At 42.4% G+C, this 15396-nt stretch overlaps 1 protein-coding gene across 3 annotated transcripts in view; it reads left to right on the forward strand.

Annotated features, from left to right (window-relative positions):
- Positions 1 to 15396, forward strand: part of CSGALNACT1 (chondroitin sulfate N-acetylgalactosaminyltransferase 1) — a 300121-nt gene that overhangs the window by 264234 nt on the left and 20491 nt on the right. For all 3 annotated transcript variants that reach the window (XM_081085041.1, XM_081085042.1, XM_081085040.1), the window contains 2 exons: positions 2268 to 2484; positions 10920 to 11021. In XM_081085041.1, the coding sequence (XP_080941167.1) occupies positions 2268 to 2484; positions 10920 to 11021 (319 nt within the window). The remainder of the gene's footprint in view (positions 1 to 2267; positions 2485 to 10919; positions 11022 to 15396) is intronic.

Below are 15396 nucleotides of genomic sequence, written 5' to 3' on the forward strand. Positions count from 1 at the left end.
AATGTGGCTGCAAGATTAGGCTGGGCGTGCTGGCCTGCCTGATAGCGGAGTGCCCCGCCCGGAAACCAGACAAAGGCCGCCCGCCACACAGTTATCGGCAGGCACACAGGCTCGCCAGAGGCAGCCATCCCGACAGGGTTATAAGAATCACCATTAATAAGAACTATTACAATTCTCTGGGTTCTTTATAAATAGATGTCCTCTCTTGACACGGGTTTGTGTATATTTCTACCTGTGTTTTCAGATCTGGGGACTTAGATTTTTTAAAATGAATGATTCTTATCCTGGTGCTGAGAAAGAAAATGACTCCGTTAAAAAAAAAAAATCGCAGGCTAGTGTACATTTTTATCTGCACGTTAAACTGTCAGCAGCCTTCCCCTGCTTATTGCTGTGGGGAGAGGGTACGCTTGCGAGTAACAGAAGTTTGATGAGACGCAGCCGCCGACCCCGCAGGCCTGTTCCGGTTGTGCAGATAATGTTACCAAACTCGAATCCTCTCTGACTCAGCCAACCTGGTTTGGACCCTGGGAGCCACTGGTTTGCCCAGCTGTGTAGACACCTTAGCGGTGGGGGATGAGCCCGTTTCCTCAATGAGCACTAGTTGCCCCAGAGACTCCACAGGCTTGGAAGGGGACCACTCCCATGTTCACCGAGGCCCTTGGAGCTTCTTAAGAAACGAACCTCCTGCTTTCCTCCGTGAGGGGCCCCTGCAGGGACTCTGAACTCTGTTCTAGCAGGAGCACAGCAGAACTTCTCTCAGGCCCCTGACTGGAGGGCTGCTGAGCAGCCTGCCCGGCACCGGAGAAGCCAGGAGGGCTTCAGAGAGGACTCCCTCCTTGTGGCTGCGCCAGGCCCTCGGTCACCACGCTCACTGCCGGCGATTGCACGTTTTGTATCTCCAGACAGGCCGTGGGGAGCTGTGAGAAATGACACTGAAAATGTGCAATGCCAAAGCCCTCTCTGTCGCACCCGAAGGAGACCCAAGCTCTGGACAGGATCAAAGAGGCTATAAACCCGGGTGTAGGATGAAAGCTCCTATGAGGCAGAGAACAGAGAGCAGAACTTGGCCGTGTTTCTAAAGACCTGTAGTTCCCACCAGAGGAAAGAGGAGGGAGGGAGAGAGAGGGAGCAAAGAGGAGTGGTTTGGGAGAGGCCTTGAAAACTGGAGCTGACCCTAGGGCTGAACTTTTCCCTGGAAGCTTGCTTTTGTAGCTGCTCAAAGACTGGGAGGTGCTTTCTAGCTAATGTGGGGATTAAGAGGAAGGAAGGGACATGGAAAAAAAAAACAACCATGGCAAATCACAGATAAGAGATGAGGAAGCTTATCTGGTGATTTGTTGAATTTGACTTTTTTTTTTTTTAACTATAGGAAAAACGCCATAATACCGGCGATATTGGGAAGGCCGTGGAGCGTAGGCGCCCCAGGAGCCTGTGTGCAGCACTAGATAGGAGAGTTCTGGTGGGCCAGGCCTGAGGGAGGCGCACCCTGAAAGTTGAGCTGAGGTAGATGCTGGGTCACATCTTCAACCAGACAAGCGAGACTGTGGAGTTTCAGGAACAGTGACATGGGGTGGGGCTCAGTTTGGGGGGCGGGGGGTCCATAAGTAGACTTGCTCTGGAGCACTGACCTATGATGCTTCTCAGGGGTAGGAAGGACGATGTGAAATGAAGATGTGTGCCTGCCATGGTGCTGGGTATTTTGTTTTCTGCTTTAACGCTTCCAGAAGCGTCCAGAGTGCCAGGTGACCCATAGCAGCGGCCCCAAGCCCCTTCCAGTTACCTTGAAGAGATCACTCTGGTCAGTTCATCTGAAATGGCTATGATTTTTAAGAGATAATATTAACGTAGTATTTAAATTAAATATGATCATTATACTTACCAAATCATATTGCAGAAAACGAAGGTAGTCGTAGCAGAAAAGAAAAAGCACATAATCCCACTCTGCATCATAGCCAGTTTTATTTAGACATATTGCCTTATAGTCCTTTCTTTAATGCGTCTAAAATATAGTTTCGTTTCCAACATTACAAACTCCCCCCCCCCCCCATGTTTTTATGAAGTCTTCATAACTGTGATTTTTAAATTAATGGCATTTTGATTTCTTTGGGGATATTTGAAAGTGGCAGCATTTTGATTTTTCTCATAATTATTAGAGGTAGAGGTTTAATTGTAATTTAATTTGTGTGCGTGTATGTGTTTAAAAGGCATTTTATGCTAGATCTCAGCTATTAAAAAAACACTGTCTTTTCTCGTGTTTCTGTTAACAGGGATCTACCGCACAGAAAAGGATAAAGGCACTTTGTATGAGCTCACATTCAAAGGGGACCACAAGCACGAATTCAGACGCCTTGTCCTGTTTCGACCGTTTGGCCCTATCATGAAAGTAAAAAAAGAAAAACTCAACATGGCCAACACGCTCATCAACATTATCGTGCCACTGGCAAGGAGGGTGGACAAGTTCCGACAGTTCATGCAGAATTTCAGGTTTGTGTGTGTGCACCTGTTTGTCTTCCCCCACGTGGTGCGTGTTAAGTGCTGATATCGTTTCCCTTCATCTCCCTCATTTCCCCGCCGCAGACAAAGGCGCCTTTCTCTTCTTGTTCAACTCTGTTTTCTTCACATCACCTTTATCATTTGTGTTTGCCTTTCTCTGAAGCAATTAGAGAACCGCCAGATAAGCAGCTGTACCTTCGGAAGGGAACCTGGGAAGGACTGGGTTTTCCTCGGGATCTACAGAGAAGGCCTCCGCCTGTGGCGTTCAGCTGTAACTTGAGTTTGGGCTCGGGTCTGGGGCCAGCAGGGGCCATGCTCTCGCACCAGCAGAGTGGGCCCTCTCCCAGGCTCTCAGAGGCCGGCGCCGCGGCCGTGGACTTGTGCTGGAAGCTGGCTTCATTTGCTGCCCTGCTCTAGCAGTGGCTGGAGTGGATTGAATCAGAATCTATTTTTTATTCTAATCTTTGTCTCCCGAGATTAAGTTTAGAATTGTGCCAAGAAATTTCCATGCACTCATTTCTGTAGCTACTCAAGGAGACTAAGGGGGTTTTATTTTCAGATGCAGGAATGCTGTTTTACTTATGTGTCTTTAAAGCCTTGTGCAGTGTTGGAGCTTATAAGCTGTTATGGCTACATTCACTTATTGGTCAAGGTTAATCAGCTAACTTACTTAGCCAACTTGTTTTAAAGATAGCAAGTCACACACACACACACACACACACACACACACGATAGCAAGTCATAGGTGTCTAATTATAAATCCTGGAAGATCAGACTTATTTTTATAATCTTTTATCATTAAATTCACATTATTCAAAGCCAGTAATGCTTCATATAAAGGTATGGTTGATACTTCTCAAAATTCTGGATAGTGAATGTCCTCTCTTTTTAAATTTTTACATTTGAAGAGGAACCCTTTTCTAATTAAATTTTAAGGTCAGAATTCAGTAGTCTTAGAAGAGACTTTTGAGGGTCATTTGATCTAATCCTCCCTTAGTTCAGAATCCTTGAGAGCACTCCTGACATACGCTTTTGCTATGCAATGTGCGTGTATGCCAGGTAACTACCTACTTAAAGGTAGGCTGTCTTTATGTTGACCAGCTGTAGATAGAAAGCTCACTTTTATTAGGACCTGAAGTCCACCTTCCTGTAATTTCTACACAGTGGGTCTGAAGAAAGGACTGAACAAATTCATTTTCTATTAAACGTCATAGCCTTTCAGATATTTGCAGAAAGCCATGATAACTCCCTTTGTCTTTTCTGTGGTATCATTCGGAGTAGGGTGCACCGATCTTTCCGTCCATCTCCAGTTTGTAGAGTACCCCTGTGGGCACCATCATTTGACTGTTGACCACATTCTCTGGCTTTAGTACTGAAGTGACTCTGGTGTTGGCTTTGTCTCCCTTTGGTGTTTCTACGTTCTCTCCCTGTGTTCTCTTAGAAGGACTGAACCTGTGGCTGGCTCTAGGCATTAAGCCAAATCATTACTCCCAGAAGCAGGTGTGCCCATGTCTAGGACTAGCTCATAGTAAATGCCTTTAGCCAGGAAGCTGCCTAGCACTTGCCAGATTAAGGGCCCTGAGATTTGCTTCACTGCACATAGGCTAGTCTCTGAGTGTGCTGGGCTTGGTAAGGTAGTGCTTATGCTAAAGGAATGTCTGCTCAGTGAAGGGCCGAGTCCTCAGCCTAGGACCCCAAGGGCCTGGAAGCCTTGAATAGTAAGATATGTATGACTACCATATATAGCACAATATATGTAAGATATATATTGCCTTAGTGTCATGAGTATTACAAGGAATTAACCTAGAAGGGAAATATTGTTGGAAAAAAGTAAATAAATTAGCTCACAAGACACCACAATTGAGAGGGTAAAATAAAATGTAGTTCTAGTCAATGTTTTCAAAACAGACAAAAATCCTAGGGTCTTTTTCCTTGACTATCACTCTTAAGATGCCTGTTGTTGCCTGTAGGCGGAAGGGGGGCGGGCTGTTACGTGGGGGTGGGGTGGATATTTAGGCAGCCTGTGTGTGTGCCCGACACTCCGCCAAACGCAGGGCTGAGAAGAGGAGATGGAGATGTAGTGCCCGCCTTCGTGGAGAGGAGATCTACTCATAGGAAGTTAGAAGCTACAGCAGAAATAGACACAAGGGACAGTGGGACCCAGAAAGGCAGCCTAGGACAGAGGACACTTGAGCAGAAGCCTGAGTAGGGAGTTAGCTCTGTAGCCCAGGTTCTGAGTGTACTGAGGTCTCTGAAAAAATGAGGTGAGAGATGGCACTCAAACCTGAGGCTGTTTAATTCTGTGAGAACTCAGTAAAGGTGGTGTTTCAAGCCAATCAGCAGAGGATGAACTGTCCAGTGCATGGCTATATCATGGTTAATTACATATGATTCTTCACACCAAAACTCAGAGTAAATTCCAGTCAATTAAGTATTTAAATGCAGGTAATATGACCATAAAAAGTATTGGGAGAAAATGTAAGGGGCTGTTTATTAAGTATTTGATGTTGTCTGTATGAAGTCCCTTCCATCCCAAGACTGAAAATTATTAGCTGTGGTTGGCACTGACTCCTGTTGGATTCTCTCTGTCTTATAAATAGTTACCATATATTTTGTTTAAAAATTCAGTGACAGGTTTTGGGTTGTTCTTTGCTTTTGTAATTTAAACATGACTTTTTAGTTTGTAAAAGTGATACATGGCTATTATAAGACCTTGAAACAATATAGGACACAACAAGGATTAAATTATTTACAAATTCACTCCTGACTCTGCCTCCCCAAATTCATCATTTTTAATATTAATTGAATATTGTTCTAGGTGCCTTTCTTTGTATATTTGCAGATGAAAAAATAACTTGCTGCTCTAGCTGGTTTGGCTCAGTGGATAGAGCATCAGCCTGTGGACTGAAGGGTCCTGGGTTTAATTCCGATCAAGGGCACATACCTTGGTTGTAGGCTCTTCGCCAGCCCAGGCCTGGTCGGAAGTCGTGCAGGAGACAACCAACCAATGTGTCTCTCTCTCATCGATATTTCTGTCTTTCCCTCTCTCTTCCACTCTCTCTAAAAATCAATGGGAAAATATCCTTGGGTGAAGGTTTAAAAAAAAAAAAAAGAACTTGCTAGCTTATTTAATACAACATGAGATATACTGTATGTTCAATTTTTTTTTTTATAAAGAATTTATTTTATTTATTTTTTTAAATATATTTTATTGATTTTTTACAGAGAGGAAGGGAGAGAGAGATAGAGAGTTAGAAACATCGATGAGAGAGAAACATCGATCAGCCGCCTCCTGCACATCTCCCACTGGGGATGTGCCCGCAACCCAGGTACATGTCCCCGACCGGAATCGAACCTGGGACCTTTCAGTCCGCAGGCCGATGCTCTATCCACTGAGCCAAACCGGTTTCGGCTGTATGTTCTATTTTTAATTAAATAATTAAATTTTACCTTACTTAAATTTATGGAAGAGAATCTGAAGTACCATAGAAGAAACTGCTGATCTTTAAGAAAGGGTTTCTCAACTATAAGAGATCCCTCTAAAGTTGCAAAAGTGATTTTTCAAAACAAAGAAGATTGGAATTATTATGTAATTTTTACTACATAATACTTTTAATTTTAGACTGGATTGGTTGCAATTACAACAAGAAGAGAAAATCAGCACAGTGATGCTTCCTTCCTCTCCTGTGTCCCATTTTCCAATTTTTTCAGCTTTGTATTACTTTTATCTTCTCAGGGTTTGCAGCGTTTACATTCCGTTTTATAACTACAATTCCAGTACTTACATGGATTCAGTGCTTTCATTAGCAGTTCTCCAACAATAGCTTCTTCAAATCTGAGGCCTTAGTTGACTGTATTTCATGGTCAAGAGATTCCTTGAAGAAGGATCATACGTTCTTCGGACTAGAATGTCTGCTTATTATCTTGATGCTTTAAGTGTCACCTGGCCGAACTTAAAATTCTTGGGGGACACTTTCTTTCCTCAGGACTTTGTAGATATTCTTTTGGCATCTAATGGTACCATGAAGAAGTGTTAGGACAATTTTAGTCTCTTCTGAAAATGACTATCTTTTTTCCTGAATGTCCAAAGAATTCCTTCTTTAGTCTTGAATCATAATAGTTTAGTTAGGATATGTCTCTGGTCAATGTCTATTGTGTTCTCTCAGATTTCTCTATAATTCAGTTTCCTATTTTGCTGTGTAAATTCTTCTGTTTCAGGGAACTTTTTTTGCTGCTCTAATTTTGAGTACTTGTCCCGCTTCATTTGTTTGGATTCTCTGTTTTGCAGACACAATTGTATATTCTCGGGTGTTCTCAATTTTTTTACTTGTTTCTCATTTTTTAATGCGTTTGTATTTTATCTGTTTTCACATAAGCCTTTTCTTTATGAGGAATTTGATTTTCAGATATGTCTATTCTGTACCTTGGTATTTTTAATTATTCTGTTCAGTTTTTTGTCCATTTATCAATGTGTTTTCTGAGCATAGAATATGCCTAGGAACTGTTGTTTTTGTCATATCCTCTTTGAACTTTAAAAAATGGAATTCACATTTTTATTAAGAAAGTGTGAAACATTCGTAAGACATTTTCTTCTGTTTGAGTTATCTCTTCTTTTAGATTTGGTTTTTCATTGGCTTTTTGAATGCTATTTCACCTTTAATTCTCTTTCTCTTTCTTCCTTTAATTTTGTTGTTATTCTTGAAATGTGGTAGGTGTGATGTTTGTTTTCATCCCTCTTCTGCATGGCACACTCAGGGCCATCCAGCCTCTTTGCTCTGATGTCAGAGTGGATTCTTCTTGGCTACTTTCACGTCTTGACTGAGAACTGTTTGTGTCCCACTCCCAGTGATATTCTGTGGACAGGGCATTTATTGTTGTATTTGCTTCATTTGTAGTCTGAAAGAACATGTAGCAGAGAGAAAGAACTCAGCTGGGGTTTTGTGCAGCCTTTGTTGGAGGATCCCACTTCCTGTGGCTCTTCTGAGTCCTGGTATGGATCTGGGAGTTGCACCAGGCTCACTCGACCCAACTGTGGATGGATCTTTTCCCTGAGGGGTAGATTATTTGTCTCTCAGAATGGGCCCTTGGTCAAGGATTGAGGCCTAGAACATCAAGAGAGAATCAGCCCCGTTTGTTTACTTCTCTTAACTCATTTATGTGCTGTCTTCAGCAGCTCTTTCCACAACTCCGATAAGTCCAAAAGAAGAGAAAAGATAAAGCTTTGTTCCTATATTTAAAGGTGTGTGCATGTAAGGGAAGACATGTATAAGATATGTCATCTGCCTATCGGCATCTCTTATCTCTTCTCCTTTTTCCGTTCTTATGGTGGATCTTGACAATGTGATGGTCTTTCGTCCTTTGGTTCTGCCAAGTACACCCTTTTTGGAAGGGTTACTTCACAAAGAACAATTAGGTTAGTTCACCTTTCTCCTCTACTTTCCACCTGATGTGGAGAGACCAAATATTCCACTGTGGCTCTACTCGTGCTGAGATCCTGAAGTGAAACTTGGAGATCCTGTCTCTCCCCAGCGCAGCCATCCCTCTGGGCTGCCTTCCCCCGACCCCGGCTGCTTCTCCAGCTCCTCTTTCTGAGGCAGTTGCTGGAGCTGGAAGCCACATGAAGCTAAAATAAAATTGTCTGTTTCTTCCCTTGGCCTCCTGTTTGTGATGTTTAAGACATAGGTGTGTGTCCCTTTCATTGGTCATTTAGTGGTAGGAAGACCTTAGCCATTTTCCACATTTTGGTACATGGCTTGCAGTTGTCATTGTTCGAAGTTAATTTACTTAAAGCATTATCTATTTAAAGCATTATCTTTTAAAAGGTAAACGCCCTATAGGCTACTCAACTGTTACTGCGTCATTCCATCCTGCCTTGTACTGTAGCTCTTCAGCAGTCTGTTTCTTCCAATGCACTGTGAAAAGGCAGGTGGGGTGACCAGTTGTCCCAGTCACTTGGGGCTGAGGAGTTTTCCTGCGATGTGGACTTTCAGTGCTAAAACATGGAGAATCCCAGGGAAACTGGATAGTTGGTTCCCCAACAGGGCCATACATGATTGTTCTTCTTACTGTGACACAATGAGAATAATGCATTGCACAACCAAATTGGCTCGCGGGATCCAGGCAGGCTGTGTCCAGGTACAAATTATTACAGCAAAACACAGACAGCTTCATGTACAGTCATCTACACACACACTCTTTCTCATTCACATCGTGGGGATGGAGTCTAGTGAGAATTCTTTGAAAAATACAAATGTTACAAGACCATTCAGACAGACAGTGATGTTTCCATAGCACTCTGCTCCTTCTCTCATCAAGCATTTGTTTATTGCATTACAGACAATTTCAGTCATGAACAAGAGGAGCACTTCTCAAGGGCAGGAGTGTCTGGCTCATTTTTAAGCTCCCCTGGTAGAGTATCTGGCACACAGCCTGTTGTTTGTTTGGTTATTGTTTGTTGAATGGAGGAAGGAATAAATGAATAAATGGCAGGGAACCCCAGAGTGGACCTCTGAACAAATTCTGCTTTGCCTTCTCGGGAAGCCTCAGCTGGTGAATGGACAGTAAAGGTCCAAAGTGTCTGTTCTGTTCCTTGAAAACAGGAAGTGTTTTGAACGGATTTTAAAATGCCAGTAACATGTCCCTAGGGGGGAAAATACACACATGAGATGCTTCTTTATTCAGGCTCAGCGCCTGACCCTCTATGATTCTGGGATGGACTTCTTCCAACTGCAGACACTTTAAAGAACAGACTTTTGGGTGCTTGGCGCTGTGTGCATGCTTTCATTCTACCTGGCGAGTGTGCAGGAGGGATCATTTACCTACAGAGAATTTTATTGTCGGGAGGTGATGATTCAGTCTGCAAGGGACTGGGGCTCCGAGGGAGCTCTGCGTATTAAAGCTGCCACATCCCGGGCCTCTGCGTTTGGTCCCGTGTCTGCTTCTAGGAGCTCTGCCATCAGTCTGGGTTTCAGAGGCAACTCTTACCTTTCTTCCACAGGAAATGAACAGAATTCTCAGAACCACGCCTGTGAGCAGGCAGAACCCTGTGTGCCTCTTGCCCAGGGTCAGTCTACTAGTCACCGTGCCTTAGATTTCTCCCCCCGGGAATTCTCTTCTTCCTCTCTACCTTTTTAAGCCCCGTCCATATTTCAAGGCTCCAGCCCAACAGAATTTCCCGTGCTTTCTGAATTCGCTGCATTTTTTATCAATGCCATGAGGTGTCCTTATTTTACCTGAGCTTATTTTATTTCTTATGTCAGTTTTTTGAGGTGAGGAGCTGTATCTTCTATTTCTTTGGATTTCTCCCAGCCACCCGAGCTAGACAATCACTCCTTTTGGAAGTCATTATAAAATGCATCGAATAAATTGGCCTCTGCAATTAGAGCACACAGATTTCCAGAACGCTATGATATGGATTGTTGTTTGGGGGTTAAGGAAAGTAGCTAACACAGAGACAAAAGGAATAAAATGGAAGGACATGCAAAATACCAAGATATCACAGAAGGTCGTCTTGCCAGTAGATTCTGTCCATTAACATGCTTCCAGAAAACACCTGTAAAATTATGCGCACACACACATGTCTGTATACACAGACATGTATACCTAAACACATATTTACACATATACTTTGACCTACACATATCTGCACATACATGTACACACACTAAACATATAGATGAAGTAAGTGCTCAGCAGAGGATTATACTGGGGTAGTTACACAGAAACTAGGTGTTACCATTGAGAGAGCAGGACATGGGCAGCAGGTGTAGACAAGTCCAGAGCTGGAGGCCCGGCACTGAGAGGGCTGCCGGGACCCTGGAGTATGAGGTGCCTGGTGCCTGGGACAGAGTCACAGAGAGGAGAAAAGGGGATGCTGTGAAGGTAAGTGTATCTGCTTGGGAAGGGTGACAGACTGCAGCTGTGCTTATGCCTTATCGTCCCCTTGGACAGTCACGCCACTGGGTGTTCCCAAGAGTTTCTCGAGTCCCAAATGGAAAAATGTTTTTACCTTTACACGTTCAGTCTTTAAGACTGTTTGGCACACTAGAGCAAAGTCAGAGACAGGGATTCTGGTTTTAACCTCTCTGGGCTTTAGCTTGCTCATCTGTACAATGGAATTTGCGTGTTCTTTAATTCATAGACTTCTGATGGCAAAGAAGGGTTGGATCAGTGCCCTTCCCATGGCACTGGGTGTCCCAATGGGCTAGGCCTATGGTAGATTGGACCTGCAGCCTTTAAGTTTCCATTGACCAGAACTGCACATTTAAATTTCATTGTTTCTTGGTAAAAATCAATACAAATACAGGTCATTGTGATGGTCAAGCTTATTTTAAGACCCTTTTGCACTTTACAAAATAGGTTATTTGCTTGGGCCTTTCCTGTTACTGTGGCAATAGGTCCAGACATACACATGTTTTATTTTCTAGGGAGACATGCATCCAACAGGATGGGAGAATTCATCTCACCGTTGTTTACTTTGGGAAAGAAGAAATGAATGAGGTCAAGGGAATACTTGAAAACACTTCCAGGTAAGTATGATGTGGAGCCATAATCAGGAATTATGGTCACTGAGCTCATACACATCCAAGGCTGAAACTTCGATTTTTGTCTTATTATCCTCATTAACTGCGAGGTTGGTTGGTTGCTGGCCGTGTGTAGGGGGAATTATGCCCGACACTGGTGCTCATTGTGCAGGGTGTTGTTGATTTTGACTTTGAGATAAACTGCTGTGAACAGCCAGGGTGGGGAGCATGGGCTTCTTTGGGCTTCCGCATGATTGGATGTCTTCACGTTCAGCACTGCAGGTTTGAGGTCTTTATGTCACAGAGTGGGAATTGGGGAGGGCACGGCCGTGCAGTCAGCGCCATCTCAGCCACAGCTTGTAAGTCTAAGAGTGTTATCCATGCTTGGATGGCATTCACTTGGCCAATGGTCTCACCCTCCTGATTTTCATTCATTATAGATATTGAGAGAGTAGAGGGAAGCAGGAAGTGATGACTGGGCAGGATCCTTAATTAAATCTATTCAGTTGAACAGAAATTATTTAACTAAAAACTTTAGACTTAGGATTTATATTTATACCCCATTGATCAGTTGTTAGGAAAATAAATATGTTTAATGACAGCAGAGATGGATTTTTTCCCCTACAAATATTTAGTGAATAGATAAGCATCTATGGCATTTTCTACTAGTGAGGAAGCTGGAATGGCACCACTATGCTCCCTTGTGGTTTGTTTTGGGTGTTTGCAGGGTTTCAGTTGAGTAATCGGAGCGGGTGGGAGGGTAGTTTCTCCATAAGTGAAGCTTAGAGGGTGGTAGTGGCAGAAATAGTCTGAATAGGTCCAAATTGTTAGAAATGCTCTTAAACGGTGTCATGGGAATGAGACAGACACTCGAAAATGGCTTGGTGCTTAGCCAATCAAAAAGTTGATGGGCAGACACACCGATCAGGAAGTCCATTCTCCTTTTATCCCTGACTCTTTGCTGCACCGTGCTCTGATTGGCTTAAGAACGTGGCTTCAGGTTCTGGCTCGAATGACTAATTCAAGTGGGGTGGTGCAAAGGGGGTGGGGTAGTTCTAGGACCTAGAACAGCGGTTCTCATCCTGTGGGTCATGACCCCTTTGGGGGTCAAACAACCTTTTCACAGGGGTTGCCTAAGACCATCGAAAAACACATATATAATTACATATTGTTTTTGTGATTAATCACTATGCTTTAATTATGTTCAATTTGTAACAATGAAAATACATCCTGCATATCAGATATTTACATTACAATTCGTAACAGTAGCAAAATTACAGTGATGAAGTAGCAACGAAAATAATTTTATGGTTGGGGGCCACCACAACATGAGGAACTGTATTAAAGGGTCGTGGCATTAGGAAGGTTGAGAACCACTGTTCTAGGTTAAGCTACAAAATGGAGTTTTATACAAAAAGGAAATGGAGTCAGTATCTAAACTATACATTTGACAGAAAAGACTTTTTGATTCTCAAAGTATGGCCTAAATATAAAAAGAGCCTCTGTTTTGAATTTCTGGTAAATGGTAATCGGATGACAGTCAAAGGATAAGATTCCAAGATTGGGTGCACTCTGTATTTATTTTCATGCTTTGTTACTAATTTTGTATTAATGGGCACAAGAACAGAATGCTAATTATACTTATTCAACCATCCTGAGGCAGTCCCCTAGCCAAATGTTGCCCACCACTTCTTTCTGTAAGTTTTGTTGGAATGCAGGCATGCTCATTTGTTTACATACTATTTATGGTGGCTTTTGTGGCACAGCTGCAGAATTGAATAGTTGTGACAGAGAATGTATGACTCGCCAAGCGTAAACTCTCTCCTCTCTTGTCCTCTCCAGAAAAAGTTTGCTGAATTCTGTTTTAAATCAATTGTGAGTTAAGAGTTTAAAACCAGTAATAGCTTAAATCTACGGCCTCTGTTGAAGGGAGATCAAAGATAATAAAATAGTTGAATATCCTAAATGTGAAATAGAAATATCTCTACTGCAATGGGCTGCAATATCCTTTTCACCTCTGCTTAGGAATGGGGAGCATGAATTATTAGAATTCGTGTCCTCTGCACTGTGGATAGGTTTTAATGTCTCTGGAAGTATCCATCCCTGGGAGTTGATCTTTTTAAAGTTTCCCAGATGATTCTAACACGCAGCCAGGATTGAGAGCTTTTGTCTGAGAAAGTGGCGGTCCACGCCAGGGGCTGTCCAGGAGAGGCCTTGATGGCAGCCAGCTGCCCATTCCGAGGTGTTTGTAAATAGCTCTCCAGGTGACCCTCAGTCCTGTTAGGTCTGGCACCTTCCCAGGACATCAAAGGATGACCAGACATTTGCTGATAGATACATATAACCAAATTTATCCAAGTCTGATGGATGATATATATGAAAACTTATATGAGAATCTTTTAAAATCATTTTTATCATTCTTTGAAGATGGTATGACTCTTATTCACATGCATCTTATCTTTGAATAATAATCATTATTATTATTTTCGTGGATGATCTTTACTACTCTCAGCAATGTCACGAGATAGATGCTATTAGCCCCATTTCAAAAACTGATGCTTAGCCAGGTTGTTTAGACATTGTTATGGGAAATACCTTTTCAAATGACTAGAATGCTTACGGACGCTTATTATGGAAGGCATTTTCACCATATCAAATTACCTGACAAGCTGAATTCTTAATCAGCAGGTGGCTTGGTGAGCAAAGAATGAAGAGAATCTGATCAAGAAAAGTAACATCATTTAAGTGGTAGGGATCCTTTACTTAAAATGTTGAAAAATTTCTAGGGGTTAATCTACCCATAGCAGAGAACTTTGTGTTACAGACTGAATTGACCAGTGCTTTAAAGAAAGAGGCGCTACAGAAATCTTGGCAACATTTATTGGAACCCCATTTTTCTCTGTGGATGTCCTCATTCCGTTATCTGCGGTATTGATGTCACTGATGCCTTGGGGCCTGTCCTACGCCCTCCATTGTGTTGCTTCGATCAGACCATCTCTCCTAGGGATGCCCCACTCTCTGCAGCCAGCCCGAGTCCATAGTAATCCAGTTGAAAACTTAAATAAGAAGCTTTTAAAGTCATCTTTATCATTCTTTTAAGAAGGTATAACTCTTGTTCACATGCATCTTACCTTTGAATAATAATAATTATTATTATTTACATGGAGGATCTTATTTAATATTCACAGCAACCTTACAAGATACTAGTAGATGCTCTTAGCTGCATTTTTAAAAACTATGGCTTAGTGAGGTTGTTACTCAGGCTGCCACCTGACACCTGGGAGAGCCAGGATCTGAAGCTTGTCTGTGAACTTCCAGGACTCATGCCTTAAAATGTTCACTCCAATGTACTCCATCCTAAAATCCATAATTGTTAGTTGAAAGTAATGAGATATGAAATCAGTCTAAATGAAATTTATTTCATTTGGGTATCAGTATTGTGATTAAACTGCTCTAAATGCAGCTAAGTGTATAGTTAGGAATATCTTTTAAAAATCTACTTTGATGACTGTGCAATGTTTTACTCACTCAGTTTATGCTCACTCAGTTGAGCTTTACTTTTCAGTTGATTGCTATAAATCAGTGCTTTGCAAACTGAAGTTTGTGATTCATTAGAAAGTTGTGAAATAGATTTATGCTCAGTATTACAAAATAATTGAAATAGAGTGGATAGAAGCTATAAGTAGTAAGGATAAATATTGTTTCATTAAATTTTAATTTCTGTGTGTGTGTGTGATAATATATAATACTAGAAGCCCATTGCATGAAGATTCGCGCAATAGGCCTTCCTTCCCCTGGCTGCCGGCACCGGTTTTCCTCTGGCACCCGGGACCCATGCCTTTGGTCCGGCTGCAGCGGAGAAGCCAAGCCTCGAGGTTTGGCTTCTCCACTGTGGCCGCAGCGAGGCTTGGCTTCTCCTCCAAGCCTCTTCAGTCTTCAGTCTTCAGTCTTCACTCTGTGCCTGCATATGCAAATTAACTGCCATCTTTGTTGGCTTAATTTGCATAGTCGCTCTGGCTGATGGGCGTAGTGGAGTGACATCAATTTGCATGTTTCTTTTTTATTAGTGTAGATATTCCTTTATAAGCTCTTTGGTAAAAATATTTACCAAAGAAAGCAGTATAAATTAGTTCTCAATATCTGATTCTTATTCCATGGAGTTTTCCATATTAAGCTTTTGTTAATCAGAGGTTATTGCCTCTCGCTCAGTGGTTCTCAAATATAAGTGTGCTTGGTATAATCTGGGATGCTTTTAAAAATGCACATTCCTGGGACCCAACCCCAGGAATTCTGAGTCAATAGGCCTGAGATTAAGCTTGAGAATCAACATTTAGAATGAGTTCCATATGTTGATGCGGGTGGTCCATGGCTCCTACTTTGA

This window comes from Myotis nattereri, assembly GCF_964212035.1.
Source record: "Myotis nattereri genome assembly, chromosome: 2".
Lineage (NCBI taxonomy): Eukaryota > Metazoa > Chordata > Mammalia > Chiroptera > Vespertilionidae > Myotis > Myotis nattereri.